General features: G+C 35.7%; 2 protein-coding genes across 2 annotated transcripts; one reads left to right on the top strand and one right to left on the bottom strand.

The window, feature by feature from the left end:
• The first annotated feature begins 2,005 nt into the window (after positions 1 to 2,005).
• Positions 2,006 to 7,681, top strand: LOC114261005 (G-type lectin S-receptor-like serine/threonine-protein kinase At4g27290). Its single transcript, XM_082880059.1, has 7 exons — positions 2,006 to 3,380; positions 4,847 to 4,990; positions 5,093 to 5,250; positions 5,780 to 5,990; positions 6,261 to 6,498; positions 6,581 to 6,731; positions 7,164 to 7,681. Exons 1-7 carry the CDS (start codon positions 2,093 to 2,095, stop codon positions 7,458 to 7,460), a joined length of 2,487 nt encoding a protein of 828 aa, XP_082736185.1. The 5' UTR covers positions 2,006 to 2,092; the 3' UTR covers positions 7,461 to 7,681.
• A 722-nt stretch (positions 7,682 to 8,403) lies between these two features.
• LOC145796354 (uncharacterized) lies at positions 8,404 to 10,019 on the bottom strand. Its single transcript, XM_082881439.1, has 3 exons — positions 9,728 to 10,019; positions 9,113 to 9,338; positions 8,404 to 8,887 (listed from the first exon to the last, which is right to left on the bottom strand). Exons 1-3 carry the CDS (start codon positions 10,017 to 10,019, stop codon positions 8,404 to 8,406), a joined length of 1,002 nt encoding a protein of 333 aa, XP_082737565.1.
• Positions 10,020 to 17,201: the final 7,182 nt, after the last annotated feature.

The following is a 17,201-nucleotide window of genomic DNA, read 5'->3' as shown; positions in this document are numbered from 1 at the left end:
TTGAGTTGTTTTCATAGAATTTTTGGGATTTTTGTATGTGGTTGGGTGTTTTATTGGGTTATGCTGCATATGATTGTCCTTGTGTTTAAAAAAAAAATAAAGTTATGATAGACTAGTCTGTGTAACTACTCTTGTCTTATTGGCTTGTATCAAATTAGCATTAAATGATAAAAATGTTAAGGATTTCAAATGTTCTGCCAAATGTGGTGTGTGACTATATTATGTAAGTCATCCCACACTCATATAAAATATTTGATAAAATATTTAATAAAATATTTAGGATGCTAGCATAGCTCCTTATCGTGGAATTCAAAGTTTTCGTAATTGACTCCATGTACAACCGAAAGGTAGTAAGTATTGGGTAGTTACCATAGAAAAGTCTGACTGAAGACTTATTGTGCTGTAGGAGTTCTTGAATCTTCATTTATAAATTGACTAAATAATGAGAAAAACAGATAAAATTCATTTTAGATGTCTAGCATTTTTGCTACTCTTTTGTCTCAATGGGCTTGTATTAAATTAGCATTAAATGATTGTGGAATTCAAAGTTTTGTAATTGACTTTCTTGAATCAAGATTCTTTCATTGACTTTCCTCAATTTTCTATTTGTTAGGTTATTGGACTCACTTTTAAGCCCAATTTCGATAATATAAACCGTTCACATTTTAAGATTTGTTGAGTATATCATACCTGTAAAAAATAAAATTGATCAGATATCAGAAAGCATGTATTCAGATCATCAAATTAAAAATTATTTTTTTACAAAAATTAATAAACAGTTTTCCGAACATATGCTTTTTGATATCCAATCAACTTAATTTTTTACAGGTATAATACACTCAACAAATCTTAAAATATGAACGGTTCGAATCATCAAAATTGGGCTTAAAGGTAGATCCAATAACCCAACAAATAGGAAGTCAATGAGAAAAGTGAAGGAGACGATGATGATTCCCCAACTACAACTCATAGGAAGTGGTATTGGATGGTAAGTGTGGTTGGTAGCAGGGTGGCTCGGCTGGCAGTGTGAGTTAAAAGAGGTTGCTAGCATGGAGTTAAAAGATGGTTTCATAGGTTAGAAGGTTGGTGTACCGGGGTAGAGACGGAGCATTGTGGAGGATGATGATGGCGGCAGGAGCAAGGTGGTAGGTGAGTCCGCTAGGGGCAACAGCAGAGTGGAAGTAGGGGCTGTTGATGGTGAGTCAGGAGAGGTAGGGGCTGATGATGGTGAGTCAGCAGAGGTGTGGGCTTTGGGTGTGCAGCAGGCGTGAGTTTTGGCTGTGGTGGCGTGCGTGGATCTTGGCAGTGCAGCAGCATGGGAGTGCAGCAACATTGGGAGTTGGTTTGTTTAGTTTGGCTGTTTTGGAGTTGGTGTTTGGGTTCGGGTTGTGTGGGTTGATGTTGTGGGGAGTCTTTATTTTATTTTTATTTTTTTGTTTTATAGTTAAGTTCTTCTTAACTTTTTTGTTTGAAAAAAAAAAAAAAAAAAATTCGTGAGGCCAAGGGGTTGGTTGTATGGATGCGAGTAGCAGTAGTAGGGGTATTCTGTACTTTCCGAATCTCTCTCGATGCATGTCATCTGCCTGTACCTTTAATTTCATGTTGTTAATGAAATTTTTCTTTGCTGATCAAAAAAAGGTTGCTAGTATTGGGTAGTTGCCATAGAAAAGTCCGACTGAAGACTTTGTGCCGTAGGAGTTCTTGAATCTTCATTTATAAATTGACTAAATAATGTGTTCAAATCATCGAATTAAAATTTATTTTCAATAAAAATTAATAAATAATTTTCTGAACATATGCTTTTTAATATCTGATCAATTTAATTTTTTACAGGTATAATATACTCAACAAATCTTAAAATATGAACAGTTCAAATCATCAAAACTGGGCCTAAAAGTGAGTCTAATAATCTAGCAAATAGGAAGTCAATGAGAAAAGTGAAGGAGAGGATGATGATTCCCCAACTACAACTACAAGGTAGCTAGTATTGGGTAGTTGCCATAGAAAAGTCCGACTGAAGACTTTGTGCTGTAGGAGTTCTTGAATCTTCATTTATAAATTGACTAAATAATGGGAAAAACAGATAAAATTCATGAAATTAGCAAACTTTAGACCATCAATGGAAGGCCTCAAAATACCCTTCTTGTTTTCCTCTTTATTTTCCATTTTAGTAATCTCCAACGCAGTAGACACCATAACCAAAACTCAATCCATAACAGGCAACAATACCATTGTTTCATCTGGTGGGAGCTTTGAGATGGGTTTTTTCAGACCTGGCAAATCCCAGAATCAATACCTGGGAATATGGTACAACAAAATATCTGTCAAGACTGTTGTATGGGTTGCCAATAGAGAAATCCCACTCATTAATTCGTCAGGCGTCTTAACGATTATCGACCCTGGAATTCTCGCCCTCGTCAATGGTACCGGCACTGTCATTTGGTCTGTCAATGTGACTGGATCCACACAGAAGCCTATTGCACAACTTATGGACTCTGGAAACCTAGTTCTGAAAGATGCCAATGATAAGTCCGAGCATTTTCTTTGGCAAAGTTTTGATTATCCATGTGATACTCATTTACCAGGCATGAAGCTTGGAAAGAACTTTGAAACGGGCCTAGAGCGCCACCTCTCCTCCTGGAAGAGCCGAGATGATCCAGCTCGAGGTGAGTTTACATACCGATGTGATCCTCAAGGATACCCACAAAATATTCTGAGCAGTGGTTCTGTTGACTTGTTCCGAACTGGGCCATGGAATGGAATTGGATTCAGTGGGAGACCAAACCTCAAACCTAATCCGTTCTACAAATATGGATTGGTTTACTCTAAGGAGGAGGTGTATTATCATTATGAACTCCCCAGCTCAGTTGTTTCAAAGTATGATGTGAGTTATGATGGCACTGTGCGGCGCTGGATATGGGTTGATCAAAAGCAGAAATGGGACGTGTACCAGTCTTTCCCACAAGATAACTGTGATACTTATAAGCTGTGTGGTCCGAATGGTAACTGTAACATTGGAAACTCACCGGCATGCGGTTGTTTGAGTAAATTTGTGCCCCGGAACGAAACGGAATGGAGAAATGGAGATTATTCTAATGGGTGTGTTCGGAGCACACCGTTGAATTGCAGTAACGGAGATGGGTTTCTCAAGTATTCGCGATATAAAATGCCAGACACACGGAACTCCTGGTTTGATAGGAACATGACCCTAAGGGAATGCGAGATAGAGTGCTTTAAAAATTGCTCTTGTACGGCTTACACAAATTTAGACATAACAGATGGAAGCGGCTGCTTGCTTTGGTTTAATGAGTTGATTGATATGAGAGAGTTCAGTCAAGATGGGCCAGACATTTACATAAGGATGGCTTCCTCTGAGTTAGGTAAGAATTTATACCAAACTCATAGACTATTGAACATAGATTAATTAGATTAACATATGTAAGAACCATGTCGTTAACTATACTGAACATTTACATTTCTTAAAAAATTCCCCACTCTATTACATTCCTACATCTAACTACAATTTAGAAAAAAGAGAGTTCATTTTGGTTTCATCTTGAACCTTAATTTCTTGAATTCGATACGGATGATGCTTATTACCAGTCTCGATCCACATGCCTGGCGTTGGAAGTTGTGTTTAGATGAAGGATTTGATGGAGATTTGTGGAGGAAATAATAGGGAAGAGATGAGTGAAAAAAACTTAGCTTATGTTTCATTTAATTTTTCCTTTATTTTTCCTTTCTCTTCACAAAATTTTACTTGAAAGTCAACTGCACTAGTCAACTTTAAAAAAAATGCATTGGTTTAAAAAAATTACGAATGGCAAATTTCTTTGTCAATATAAGAATAGCAGTAAAAAAAGGCCCAATCAGCCGCCATCTTCATCTTTACCAACACCTTTACTATTTAGTTTTTGCATTACAAAACTCTATTTTTTTTCAACATAAGTATTAAGGGGTTGTTTGAGATGTCTTAAACAAGTGCACTTTTTGATTTTTTAGATTAAAAAGTTGAGGAAAATAGTATGGTTGTTTGGGTTAACTTTTTGACTTTTTAAGGAAAAAAATGTATTAAAAAATTGTATAAATTAGTGTGTAGGAAAAATTAGGATTGAGAATTGTGCAGTCATATTTTTGACTTTTGGTGAATAGTGATAACTTTTTAACTTTTTGGCTTTTTGGCAACTTGCCAAACTTGGCCTAAGTCTCAAAATAAATTGTCAAAATCTTATCATCATCAAACGATTGAACTTATGTTGTTGAGATGTTTTTCTATTATATTTTTATCTTTATGTCTATCTTATATAAAATTATAGAAAGATATGCTTATAGAAATTTCAAAATTATCAATTATATTATTCTTCCTTAACTTGACTATTACAAAAAAGATTAAGTTAATTAGCCATATTATCAAGCGCGACGAATAGACTAATAAAATTTGAATGTAAGATAATAATTGTTAGTTTTCTTGCAACTGAAAAAGAGAGAAAATAAACTTTAAATAAAAAATTACAAATAATGTTGAAACTTGTTAAAAACCTCATTTAAAATTGTCTCCTTGGACCTTCAATTATCTCGAGCCAACATGATTGGTGAAAATACTTTCTAGTTTGCCCCCCTCAAATCAAAACCTTTGCTCCTCTCCTATAAGCTCGTAATTCTTGTGTGCTTGTGTGTTTGTTTTGTTTTATCTTTTCTCATCCTTTTTGCCATAACAATTTCAATATAAAGGAGGGTGTTCAAGGGTTTGAAATCTAAAGAAATCCATGCAAGTTCGTGCTTTCATGATTGTGCTATCTAACTAATCAATTGACCATTTCTGTTAAATGAATGGAGGATTCAACAGTCCGACAAGTCGGCTCCAATGGCAAGAAAAGAGAGATAGTGGCAGTGACCTTAGCATTTTTAATTGGATTTCTTCTGCTGGGTATAAGCCTGATCGTGTATCTCCAAAAAATGAAAAGGAAGAATTCACAGGTGAACAGAGAAGGTATATATCCATATGTGTCATTCTGTGTTAAACTTTGTATTGGTATGTTACATTTTTGGAACTACTTGTCATATTGATATCCATTTTGTCCCGGTTTTACAGGAATTCTAATGCACAACTTTGAACAAGGTTACACCGACCAAAGCCAAAAAGAAGATCTAGAGTTGCCATTGTTTGGCTTAGCTATAATAGCTAATTCCACACATAACTTTTCAATCAACAATAAGCTAGGAGAGGGTGGATTCGGACCTGTTTACAAGGTAACAACGTAAAGACACTCTTATATAGTCTATAGGAATATATGATTGATGCCCAATCTCATGGAGCCTATGCAGAAGCCATAAAATCATTCAACTTTTTTATCACTGCTTTTCCGTAATAATAATATTATTAAAAAAAGTCAGCCAAAAAAATAAATAAATAAAAGAATCACAAAAATGTTCATAGAATGTAACAATTTCTTGGTAAGTTCATGTACTTACTGTTCTGTAAAACCTTTTCGTACAAAACCACCATTTTGAATGTAAATTTTTTTATAAATACACCTGCTTTTGAAAAGAGGCATTTTATATTTTCCTTTTAGCTTTCAAAGAAGACAATTGGTATGATGCTACTTTTCTTACATATGAAACATCATAAATCTCTATAATTAAATCACTGGTCATGGTTGCACCTATTGGGACAATGTCAGCCAGAGCAACATAAAAATAGGAATCGAGACGAATAAGTGTTTTTTTAAAGTTAATTCTAATAGAAGAGCATTCTATCCATTATAATTGTAATTCTCAGGGTATACTGGAAGGAGGACAAGAAATAGCTGTGAAGCGGTTATCAAAGAATTCTAGCCAAGGACTTGATGAGTTCAAGAATGAAGTTATCTGTATTGCCAAACTTCAACACCGAAATCTCGTGAAGCTTCTAGGATGCTGCATTCAAGGAGAAGAAACAATGTTAATCTATGAATACATGCCCAACAAAAGCCTGGACTATTTTATATTTGGTTTGCTCTCTTCAAAACTATAATATACCACAATGATTCCACTCTCAAACCAGCCATTAGTCTTTCTTTTTCCTTCTTTTATTGTTTTGGTTCCATATAATCCTTTTGATATATTTGATAATGGGAACAAAACTTTATGTGGTTTTTATTACATGTGCATTTGCATGAACTTCGTTTTCCGAAATTTAGGATTTTTCATTGTAGAAGCCTGTTAAATTTGTGCATTCGATTAGCAAAAGTGTGGACTAAATCTGACAAAAATTTGGACAGATCAAACTGGAAGCACATTGTTGGATTGGCCAAAGCGCTTCCACATTATTAATGGGATTGCACGGGGGCTTCTTTATCTTCATCAAGATTCTAGGTTGAGAATTATTCACAGAGATCTTAAAGCTAGCAATATTTTGCTAGATATTGCCATGAACCCAAAAATATCAGATTTTGGAATAGCTAGAAGTTTTGGAGGAAATGAGACAGAAGCAAATACAAATAGAGTGGTTGGAACATAGTAAGAATCTCCATAACATGTTTTGTCTAATTCACTTATATTGTTGCTTCAAAATCCAATTCTTCACTATTCTTTGCTGCAGCGGCTACATTTCTCCAGAGTATGCAACAGATGGGCTATTTTCGGTAAAATCAGATGTATTCAGCTTTGGCGTTTTGGTGCTAGAGATTGTGAGTGGCAAGAAAAACAGAGGTTTCTATCATTCAGGTCACCGCCTCAACCTCCTTGGCCATGTAAGTGTGCTAACATTAGAGGTAATTAATCTTATATGTATGTGTTCCTATAAGGGTCAAGGACCCTTTGTCCCTAAATTCTCTTTATCTAAAAAAAATAACACTCAATTAGTACACGTTAATATGTGTTTGGAAGGGAAAGATTGGGTACACACCTAACCTTTGGCATAGTGCACAAAATAGTTGTCCCGTGACTTGAACCTATAGCCTCAAGCCTATTAGGCCAAGATTTTACTATTGAACCAATGGTCACCCCTCCCTAAATTCTCTCTCTCTCTTGCTCCAAAACACATATAATCATTGGATTACATGAGAATCTTGAGGTGCAAGTATCTTGAGGCATAATCTAACTATTGTAACTGTCTTAAGAATTGAGAATAAAGAAATTTGGAGATAGAGGACCTGTGTCTAATATTGTAGTGGATTGTTCAGGCATGGAGTCTCTATAAAGAAGGCAGGTCGTTGCAATTGATTGATGACGCTGTATGGGAGTCGTGCTACCTAACTGAAGTGTTGCGATCAATCCATGTGGGTCTTTTATGTGTGCAAGAAAGTCCAGAGGATAGGCCAAGCATGTCATCTGTGGTTGTCATGTTAAGCAGTGAAGGTGCATTGCCTCAAGCCAAACAACCTGGCTTCTTCACTGAAAGGAATGTTCTCAAGGCTGGTTTTGAGGAAACAACAATTATGGCCAATGAAATCACCGTTACTATGTTTAATGATCGATAGAAATTATACCATGTACAAGGTGAATGCTTAATCATTGTTTCTAGTTACCACAAGTGTATTTTATACATAATGACATGATGGGACATGCCAATGGTATCTCCATTGCTGGTATTCTCATTATTATCTTTAAAGGTGGACTCCACCGAAATAACATGTACTTTTTTCTATATGCCCCATCAATTTGTATAAATTTTCTTTATAATTTTTATGTTTGCATATCATTACTTCTTTGTGTTCTGTAAAAATAAAATTAAAAAAAAAAATAAAAAGGGTTTAGATACTTTCATCCATGTTCTTCAATTCTTCTTCTTCTTTTTTTTTTTTTTTTGAATCAGCAAAAAAAAAATTTATTGATGATAATCATGAAGAGTACACAATACATGCGTTAAAAAAAAAAAAAAGGAGTGGGTGAAAAAAGCATTACAATTAATCCAGAGATCCCAACTAGTTTGGCACCACGGAATTAATCAAATCATCTGCTAGCACACCACAAGATGGTGAGGAACTATCCAGAAGACAAGCTAAAAAAAAAAAAAAAAACAATAGAAAACAAGCCAACACCTAACCAGGGTCCACAGTCAACCTACTACAAAGACAGGCTCTGATGTGTTTAAAGTTGAACAAGAAGTCATTGATTATGAAATGAAAGCCTTTGAACTTCAGATTTAACCACAGTGCAATCCTTGTCTTAATTAATTCACAGATCTCAGTCAAGTTGGGAATAGTTGCCTTGAATATGCAGTCGTTTCTGAGATTTCATAATGACCAGAGCACAGCCAAGGGAGTGGCACTCCAAAGCAGCCTCTCTTTCTTCATAACAGTACCCCCAGCCCACCAATGGAGAACTGCTTCCACTAATCCTGGCATTACACCTTGCACATCCCACTAGTTAAACAAAGCAGTCCAAACTTGCCAGAAGAAGGGATAGAATACAAAACATGGTTCAGAGATTCACACCCAGCCTTACAGAACACACAGAGAGATGGAGTAAGGCTTGAAGAACTCCAATTCTATGAAGGTGCTCACCAGTCTTGATCCTATTCTTCCAAGCCAACCATCCAAAAAATTGGACCTTTGGGGGGATGTGCTTAATCCACACCAGATTACAAGTTTTAAGCTTGGGACTAAGAAAATCCTCTTCAACTTTATAGGTTGAAGACACAAAGTAAATAAGTGGAGATGAAGCTGAAGCTGCCCACACAGCTTTATCAGGGTGATTGTTACTAAGAGTAGGTGCAACCACCAAAAGATTATAAAGTCCCATGAGCTCCTGAGCCTCCCACACATAGAGAGATCTTCTGAACTGAAGAACCCACTCTCCTGAATTGTCTTTTTTCTCGGACATCATTCTCATTGAATTCTCCTGTTCCAGAGAGAACCTAAACAGTCTTGGAAATTCTTCTTTAAGGCTTGTGGTACCACACCACCTGTCAGTCCAGAATTTGACTCTATTACCATCCCCAATATTTTTTTGAAAATTTGCCAAGAAGAATCCATACAGCCTGTGCCTATGTTTAGCAATTGATGTTATTCCTTTCTATACCCTTGAGTAACTATTACAGGGGCTAAATGATGGGAGCCAACTATCAGAATTCAACTTGTACCTGTTGCAGATGATCCTTATCTACAGAGCATTCTTTTCACTACCAAACCTCCACCACCACTTTATCAAGAGACAGGCATTAGCATCCCTTGCTCTTCTAATGCCTAAGCCTCCTTGATCCACCCTTTTTGTGATATCATTCCATTTAACTAAGTGAATGTTCTTTCTCAGATCAGACTCTCCCCATAAAAATGAGGCCTGAAGCTTCTTAATTTCCTTGGCTACACCTTCAAGCATCTTGAAGAGAGATAGGTAGTAAATTGGCAAAGAAGAGACTACAGATTTAATTAATAAGGTAAGTCTACCTGCAAGAGACAAGAATCTTCTCTTCCACCCAGCTAGTTTTCTCTTTACATTATCTAAATAGGTTTCCAAGTTGCTTTCCTATTTGGGTTAGCCCCTAAAAGCAAGCCGAGATATTTGAGAGGAAGAGATTGAACTTCACAGAGTTTGGAGGCAAAGCTAGACAAGATATCACCGGGCACACCAACACCACATACTACACTTTTGTGGTAGTTAATCCTCAAGCTAAAGATGATTTCAAAACATCTTAGGATCCTTTTGAGGTTCTTCACTTCAGCCAAATTAGTATCACAAAATAATATTGAATCATCAGCAAATTGCCAGTGGGTGAGCTTTACCTCATTACTTCCCACCTTTGTACCTTTGATTAGCCCTAAATCCCAAGCTTTGGATAAAAGAATGTTAAGCCTTTCAACTGCTATATTAAACAAGAATGGTGATAGGGGGTCCCCTTGCCCAAGGCCTCTTTGTGGACTGAACTCTTTAGTTGGAGAACCATTGACTAGGATTGACAGTCTAGCTGATGAAATACATTCTTGAATCCACGCAATCCACTTAGCTCCCAACCCAAAATTTTCCAACATAGAGAGCAAGAATTCCCAATTGATAGAGCCAAAGGCCTTCTCAACGTCCAGTTTGATGATTACACCCATCTTTTTAGCTTTTTTCATCCATCAACCACCTCACTAGCTATTAACACACCATCAAGGATGTTTCTGCCACCTAAAAAAGCGGATTGGGCTTTACCTATCACCTCTGGTAGCACAGCTTTAAGATTTCCTGTCAACACCTTAGCTACTATTTTGTATAGTAATCTAACTAGGCTTATAAGCCTATAATTAGAGAAGCCAAGTGGGTTTTGTTTCGGTGGAACCAGTGTGATAAAGGCACTATTGATCCCAGTAACCAGATTGCTATTTCTATGGAAGTCATTCATGAACTGGACCATTTCAGCTTTCATAATCTTCCAAAATTTCTGGAAGCAGGCCAAGTTTAAGCCATCTAGACCTGGTGCTTTGTTACCATCACATTCAAACACTACATCCTTGATTTCTTCTTCTGAGAAAGCAGTTTCTAATTGATTAAAAGTTGGGCTCCTCCTCACCGATTTGAACTGCCCACCAAGCTTAGGTCTTGACTTCCATGACCCTGAAAAGTGGTTCTTGAAATGATTATACACCCCAGACTTGACCTCACTAGGATCCTCTAGCACCACATCGCCCACCTTAATAGAATTAATCTCATTTCTGTTTTGTCTACTTTTGGCCATGATATGAAAAAACCTGGTATTATTATCCCCATTTAAAGCCCAGTTTAACCTAGACTTTTGTAGCCATATCCATTCTACCATCCTACACAATTTCCCCACTCCGACTCTGATCTCTCTTCTTCTAGCTTTCTCTGTAGCATCTAAGTCCCTCCCTTCAGTCAAGAGCTCAAGGTCATGCAACTCCTTTGCTTGCTTTAGTTTGTGAGTAACATTTCCAAAGACTTCTCTACTCCATTGTTTTAGAGCTAATTTCAAAGCCTACAAGAAGTATAAAACCAGCCCATCCCACCACTACTGATTCATTCCATGGCTTTTCTAAAAAGGAAGGGAACGTTGCATGTAGAGTTCAAGCATTTAGGAACCTAAAAGGCTTAGGGGCCCAATCTCTTTCATCCTCCATTAACAATAGAGGGCAGTGATCAGCTATGATTCTAGGTAATCCCCATAGTTTCATATTGAATTTCTGCACCCATTCTGGATTCAGTAAGAATCTATCAATTTCGCTCCATTTCTCTCTCTCCATTGGATTGCACCACGTAAATATCCTACCTAATAGTGGCAGATCAATTACTTCACACTTATCAATAAAATCATTAATTTCCTTCATCCCTCTGTCCCTTCTAGAGCAACCCCTCCTTTCACTTATATATCTGATTTCATTAAAGTCACCACCAAGCACCAAGGTTTTGGAAATTCCTTCTTTAAATTAATCAAACAGTTTCAAAACTCACCCGTACTACTCGCCTCATTAGGAGCATAGACATTTAAGATGGCACATCTGTTGCAACATTCAGATAATTGTAGTACCTCTAGATCCCATATGCACAGCAGGCCTCCAGCTGAGCCTTCAGAATCCACAACCATGTATTCCATCTTGTTCCTTGACCATAGTGATCTCCTTTTCAGAGATAGAGGCCTTCTTTGTCTCCTGAAGCATAGCAATGTCTATATTTTTTTCCTTCAATAGCTTTCTTATTTTGCCTCTCTTTTCTTTCCTCCCTAACCCTCTTACATTCCAAGATAGTATCTTCATAATAACTTGATTGACACCCTTACACCCCCAGCAGCTTCCTTTACACAGCTGCCCAAGTTCTCCTTTAATCATCTCCTTATCTTTCAACTCAAGATCCACTATTTTGCTGACAATCTCAGCTTCTTTCCAATTGAGTTGTAGGTTCAAAATTCTTCCAATCTGTAGTGTAGCTTGTGCTTCGTTAAGAATGAGTCTGCCTCTGTTAGTTCCACTACTTGTTGAAGTAAAAAATGATAGTGCTGCCACTGCTACTCTATAAATTGTATTTCTTGGACCTGGATTGCTTGTTGATGCCCCTTTGTGCCCATATCTTCTTGCTAGGTCAGTGTTGCTTTTGTCCAGAATTTGATGCTTTCCTCTTTCTTCGTTGCTTACTTTGTTTCTTTCCTTTGTTCTTCTGGTTGGAACTCTTTTTCATATTGACCCTCCTCTCTTTTCAATTCATCTTATTGCTATGATTTTGGTCCTGGATTGCCAAAAATTCACATTTATTCGTTTCATCCACAAATTCGATCACATCCTCCTCATCTTCATCTTTACTGTGGTGCACCTAGGCTTCAAGTTAGTGCTTCCTTATGATGCAGGCCTAAAAGTTCAATACTTGGAGGATTCAGTCCATCTGAGTTTGTTCTCCCCTAATTAACGCCATTCATTAGGCTTGCGAATTGAGCTTGGTCCAGAACAACTTCTAGTTTAATATTGGGCCTTGATAGCCCATTACCACTCAAACTCTTGATCAGTCCACCTTGGTCCATATTGTTCTTATCTTTTTGACTTTCACTGGCAATGCAATCAACTGAGGTGTTTAGCATGCTTCCCTTGAGCCTCGTGCACTAACCCTCTTCTATTCTAGTTCCCATGATGCTGCAGGTCTCGTTTACTACAGATATAGCAAAAAGACTGTTGTCTGTGCCCTCAAACTTTGCCTCAATTCTGTCACTTCCATTTGCCGCTTGTGATACATCATTTTCATATGCCACCTCATCCTCTTGTTACATCACATCATTCACATCTTTCTCCATTCCTCTGCAAAAATTTGAAAATTGATCACCTCCAGGGGTCCAACTATGGTACCCAAAAGTGATATTTGGGTACCATACATAAAAATAAATTTTAACCTTTAGATCGGAATCTTTAATCTGGACCATTGAAAAAAAAAAAAAAAACCGGTTAAACCAGTCACACAGCTAACACACACACACTCTTTCTCTCTGTCTCTATTATGTTTTGTGTCTCTTTCCCTCTCTACAGTAGACCCACCCATGGTGTTCTGTTCTGCATATTTTTTTTTTTTCTTTTGAATGAGTTTTGTTCTGCTGACTATCTCTATACTCTCTATACTGTGTGAGGCTTTCTTTAAACCCTTCTCTCTCACACCCCGCCGGCCTGTTGTCGCCTCGATCCCATTGTTCCACCACCACCGGTGCAACCTCCGAAGCTCTGTTCAATGGCTTCCTCTAATAGAAACAAGAAGAAAAGGGCTTGCTTTCTATACTTTTTTTTTTTTTCTGAACCTTTACACTTGTTCATGGCTCTTGGAGTGAATGTGCATATTTATAGATTGGTTTGCCTAGTCCAATACAATGAGCAGTGAATATGCATATGAACAAACAAAAAACAAAAAACAAAAAAAAAATTCTGCATACGAGAGAGAGAGAGAGAGCATTTTGTGGGTGTGGATCTATATTTCTAGAAGTTTGACTCCTTGTGAAAAGTGTTGAAAGATCAATTTTAATAATGTGAAAAGTTTTTGTTTTTTGATTTTTTTTTTGGGGGTTCAAAATCATAAAGCGTTTCTTTTTATTTTTTTGTTCACAATCATAAAGTATTTCTTTTCTTGTTTTTTCTGATTTGTTGTTTGGTTCAACCTCTGTTATTAAAATGACTCATTGAGTTCAACAATTTGAGGGTTATGGGACATAAGAGGTTGGAATTGGTATTGGTTTTTTGGGACGACACGGGAAAAGAGATTGTGAGGTTTGAAAGAGAGAGAGAGAGACATTTTTTTTGTTTCTGTCTTCTTTAGTAATGGAAGCAAAAAAATTGAAATTTTGTGTGGATTCTGATGAAGAGGATTTTTGGTGGGGGGGAGAGGGGTGGACATTTCGGGAAAGAATGTGTTGAAAAATGGTAGAGGTATTGATTGTTTTTGGCTTCTTCTTTGAGACAATAATACAAAGTTACTTTTGTAATATAAATTACAACATTGTTTGACAAGAAGGAATTCATCCTATTGCTCCCAACTAAATATGAATGAATTGGTTTAGTAATGTTATACAATAATAACTTTTTTAACACAAAATTTTCAGTGGAATTTTTTTTTTATATTTTTGCAATTTTTTTTTTATTTTTTATTATCTCTTAGGAAGTTTTAGTCAAAAAGCCTTCCAAATCTGAAATGCAATAAATAAATAAATAATCTAGTAAACACAAAGAAAATTGCTAAAATTCTCTTTTTATTTTTAGTTCCATTTAGACTAAAACAACTATAAATTAAAAAGCAATTTGTGAAAATTAAAAGATTTTTAAATTATAAAGATGGTTCCCAGTTTGTTCTCATGGATCTGGTATTGTTCACTATCTTTTTCATGTAGTATGTTAAAAGTGCCACTGCTAGCCTAGTTTGCTACAGCCTTGTTCATTTGTCTTACCCATGAAAGTAGCTTCATATGGGCTGATGATGTCCTCTGTTTTTACAAGTAAAATTTTCATTTTCATATAATTAATTCTCCTTGCTGATGAAGAAATCTGGTTAATTTGACGTCAATTTTATGCTTCTCATACTACTTTATAGCTTTCTACTGTAGCTGAGAGAGACATTGTTTTTGTTTATATATATATATATATTGATTGTTTTTGTTTTTAAATTATTGTTGTATGGTATTTTTTTGGATTTTTAGTATTTGGTTGGAGGTAGCATTTTTTTCTCTCAATCCCCAAATCTTTCTAGAATACTAGGTATATGGTTGTCTAATATGTTTTGAAGTTTGTTTGATTGTAGGTATGAATTTTGTGTTGTCTTATACGCTTTGTTACTTATTTTTTTTAAAGTAATAGTGGTCCCATTTGTAATTTTTATGTTCTTTCTTTCTTTTTCTTTTCTTTTTCTTTATCATTTATACACTTTGTTTGTTTTTGGAATGGAGGGACATCAATGGTTGACAAATTGTTCCATTGGTGGGTAATGGGGACTTTAACACTTTTTGCTAGACAATAAATGGTTGAGTTTTTTGTATTATCTCATGCTTTGTTGCCTATATTTTTAAAAGTAAGATAGTCTATGGTGGCCCCATTGGTGGTTTTTTTTTTTTTTTTTAGTCTTATTTCTATTATTTTTTTGAAGTAAGATAGTCAATGATGGTCACATATATATTACCGGTTTGCTTTGGAGATTGTGTATATGTGACCATATGCTTTGTTACATTTATTTTTAAAAGCAATATAGTTCATGTGGTCCCATTTTTTTTTTTTTTGTTTTGTTTCTTTTTTTTTTTTTTTTTTTTTATAAAGCAAGATAGCCCATGATGGCCCCATTTCTATTATTGTTTTTGTTTATAGAATGGAGGGATATGTAGGCTTGATTAATTGTCCTATTAGTGAATAACTGGGACTTGGGTGAGTAATCTTAAAAGAATATACATATATGCACAATATTTATAGAATACAATGAAAGAACACTATAAAAAATTAATGATATTAATAATATGTTTTAATTGTAGTATTTTAATATAGGATTAAATTTTCATAGTATGTTTTGGAATTTAAATTTGGTCTAATGTATTTGTTGTTATTGTGTTTAGCTAACCATGACAACTCGAACAGCATTGAACTCAGTTTATGAGTTAATACAATTGCTTCAACCATTACAAAAAGAAGCTATCAAATCAATTGGCTTTGGAGGTTTATTAGAGCTTAAATGCACGAGATTGCCACGACAACTCTGTGAATGGTTGGTTGGTTGTTTTGATCATACATCTCGGTGTTTATTCGTTCATGGTAAAAGAATAATTATAACACCATTTGATGTAAGCCACATATTAGGACTTCCTTGTGAGGGATCAATTATAAACGTAAATGGGGACCACACTGACATTGAAGAGTTGTCGAACATGTATGGTGTTAAGAAGTGTGGTTCTATTTCATTGAGTTCTTTAAGGAATGAGTTGTCTAATATGCAAGTAGACGGGGATGATTTTAAGGGAAGATTTGTATTGTACATTCTAGGTTCTCTTTTGTGCCCTACATCGGAGTTGTCAATAAATTGTTGTTTTCTTCATTCCTTGAAAGATATGTCTGCTTTACATAAGTTAAATTGGTCAAAACTCATCTTAGACTTTTTAGTCGATGGTGTGCAAAAGTACAAGGACAAAGGAGAAGGAAAGGGACAACGAGGAATTCGAGGTTGCTTGTTTTTTCTCATGGTATGTTTCTAAATCATGGTAAACAAATGATTGTCTATTTAATGCATTCTTGAACTTACTAATCATTACATAACCATATCATGTAATTATTCTACGTTGAGCATGTGACACCTGTTGTGGATTTTGTTAGTCCATGTGCAAGTAGACAAGCACCTCGTTTAGTATATTGGACAGATGAGGTGATTAAAAAGAGAATCTCCACGTTGGAAAAACTTCAATACCAAAACAACAAGAGGGTAATCTTATGTGTTATACAATTTAATTTGTATGCGTGTTGTAATTAAAGAATTCGTTTAACATGTTTGTTATTATTTTCTTAATAGGTTGGTTTTATTGTTAAAGATAATGATGTGAGTGTAGAGCCAAACATGGATACACGACTAAGTAATGTTGAAAAAGAAGTGAAAGATTTGAGAGGAGACTTGAATAACTTAGTCGTTGGTGTCAGTCAATCAATAGAATCTGCCAAAGAAGAGATTTTGATAGCAATTGTAAAGGTAGCTAATGAGTCATGGGCTATTGAAAAGGAGAAACACTCTCATTATATCGATTGTCAATTGAAAAATGAAGATATCTTGGATGTCAAATGGAGTCCCCCACCTTATGCTTTCCAAGATTGTAAGTTTCCTATGGATAAACAACTCAAACAAGAAAATGAGGGATTGCCTAAGACTCCATTATGTGATCAGTTCACATCGTCCGTGTCTCCATTTGCCCCCCTTTTTAGTGAACATGAGCTACTACCACCAAAGTTACCAAAAGTGATTTTAAAAAGGTCAATTCCGGTAGATGATGGTGTCGAGTCTTCAACAGTTTTGCCTTATCATATGAAGCTTAGGAGGGAAAGCAAACGAAAAAAAAGCAAACATATACTTTCACCCTATGATGTTGAACTTGGCAAGGTAAGATACATCATTATTATTATTATTATTATTATTATTATTATTATTTGTTTTGTTTTGTTTTGTTTTGTTTTGTTTTGTCGTTAGAATTGAAAGTAGTTATTGATTTATTTGTGTTATGCAGAAATATAATATAACAAGCAAACAACCTGACATGTTGCCTAAATATGGACAAAAGGTAATAAATAATATTTGTACACATAGCAACT

Source organism: Camellia sinensis, chromosome 7 (genome assembly GCF_055761805.1).
Source record: "Camellia sinensis isolate YWXY chromosome 7, ASM5576180v1, whole genome shotgun sequence".
Taxonomy (NCBI): Eukaryota; Viridiplantae; Streptophyta; class Magnoliopsida; order Ericales; family Theaceae; genus Camellia; species Camellia sinensis.
The sequence above is the reverse complement of the archived record's forward strand: the minus strand, read 5'-3'. Positions and strand labels throughout refer to the sequence as shown.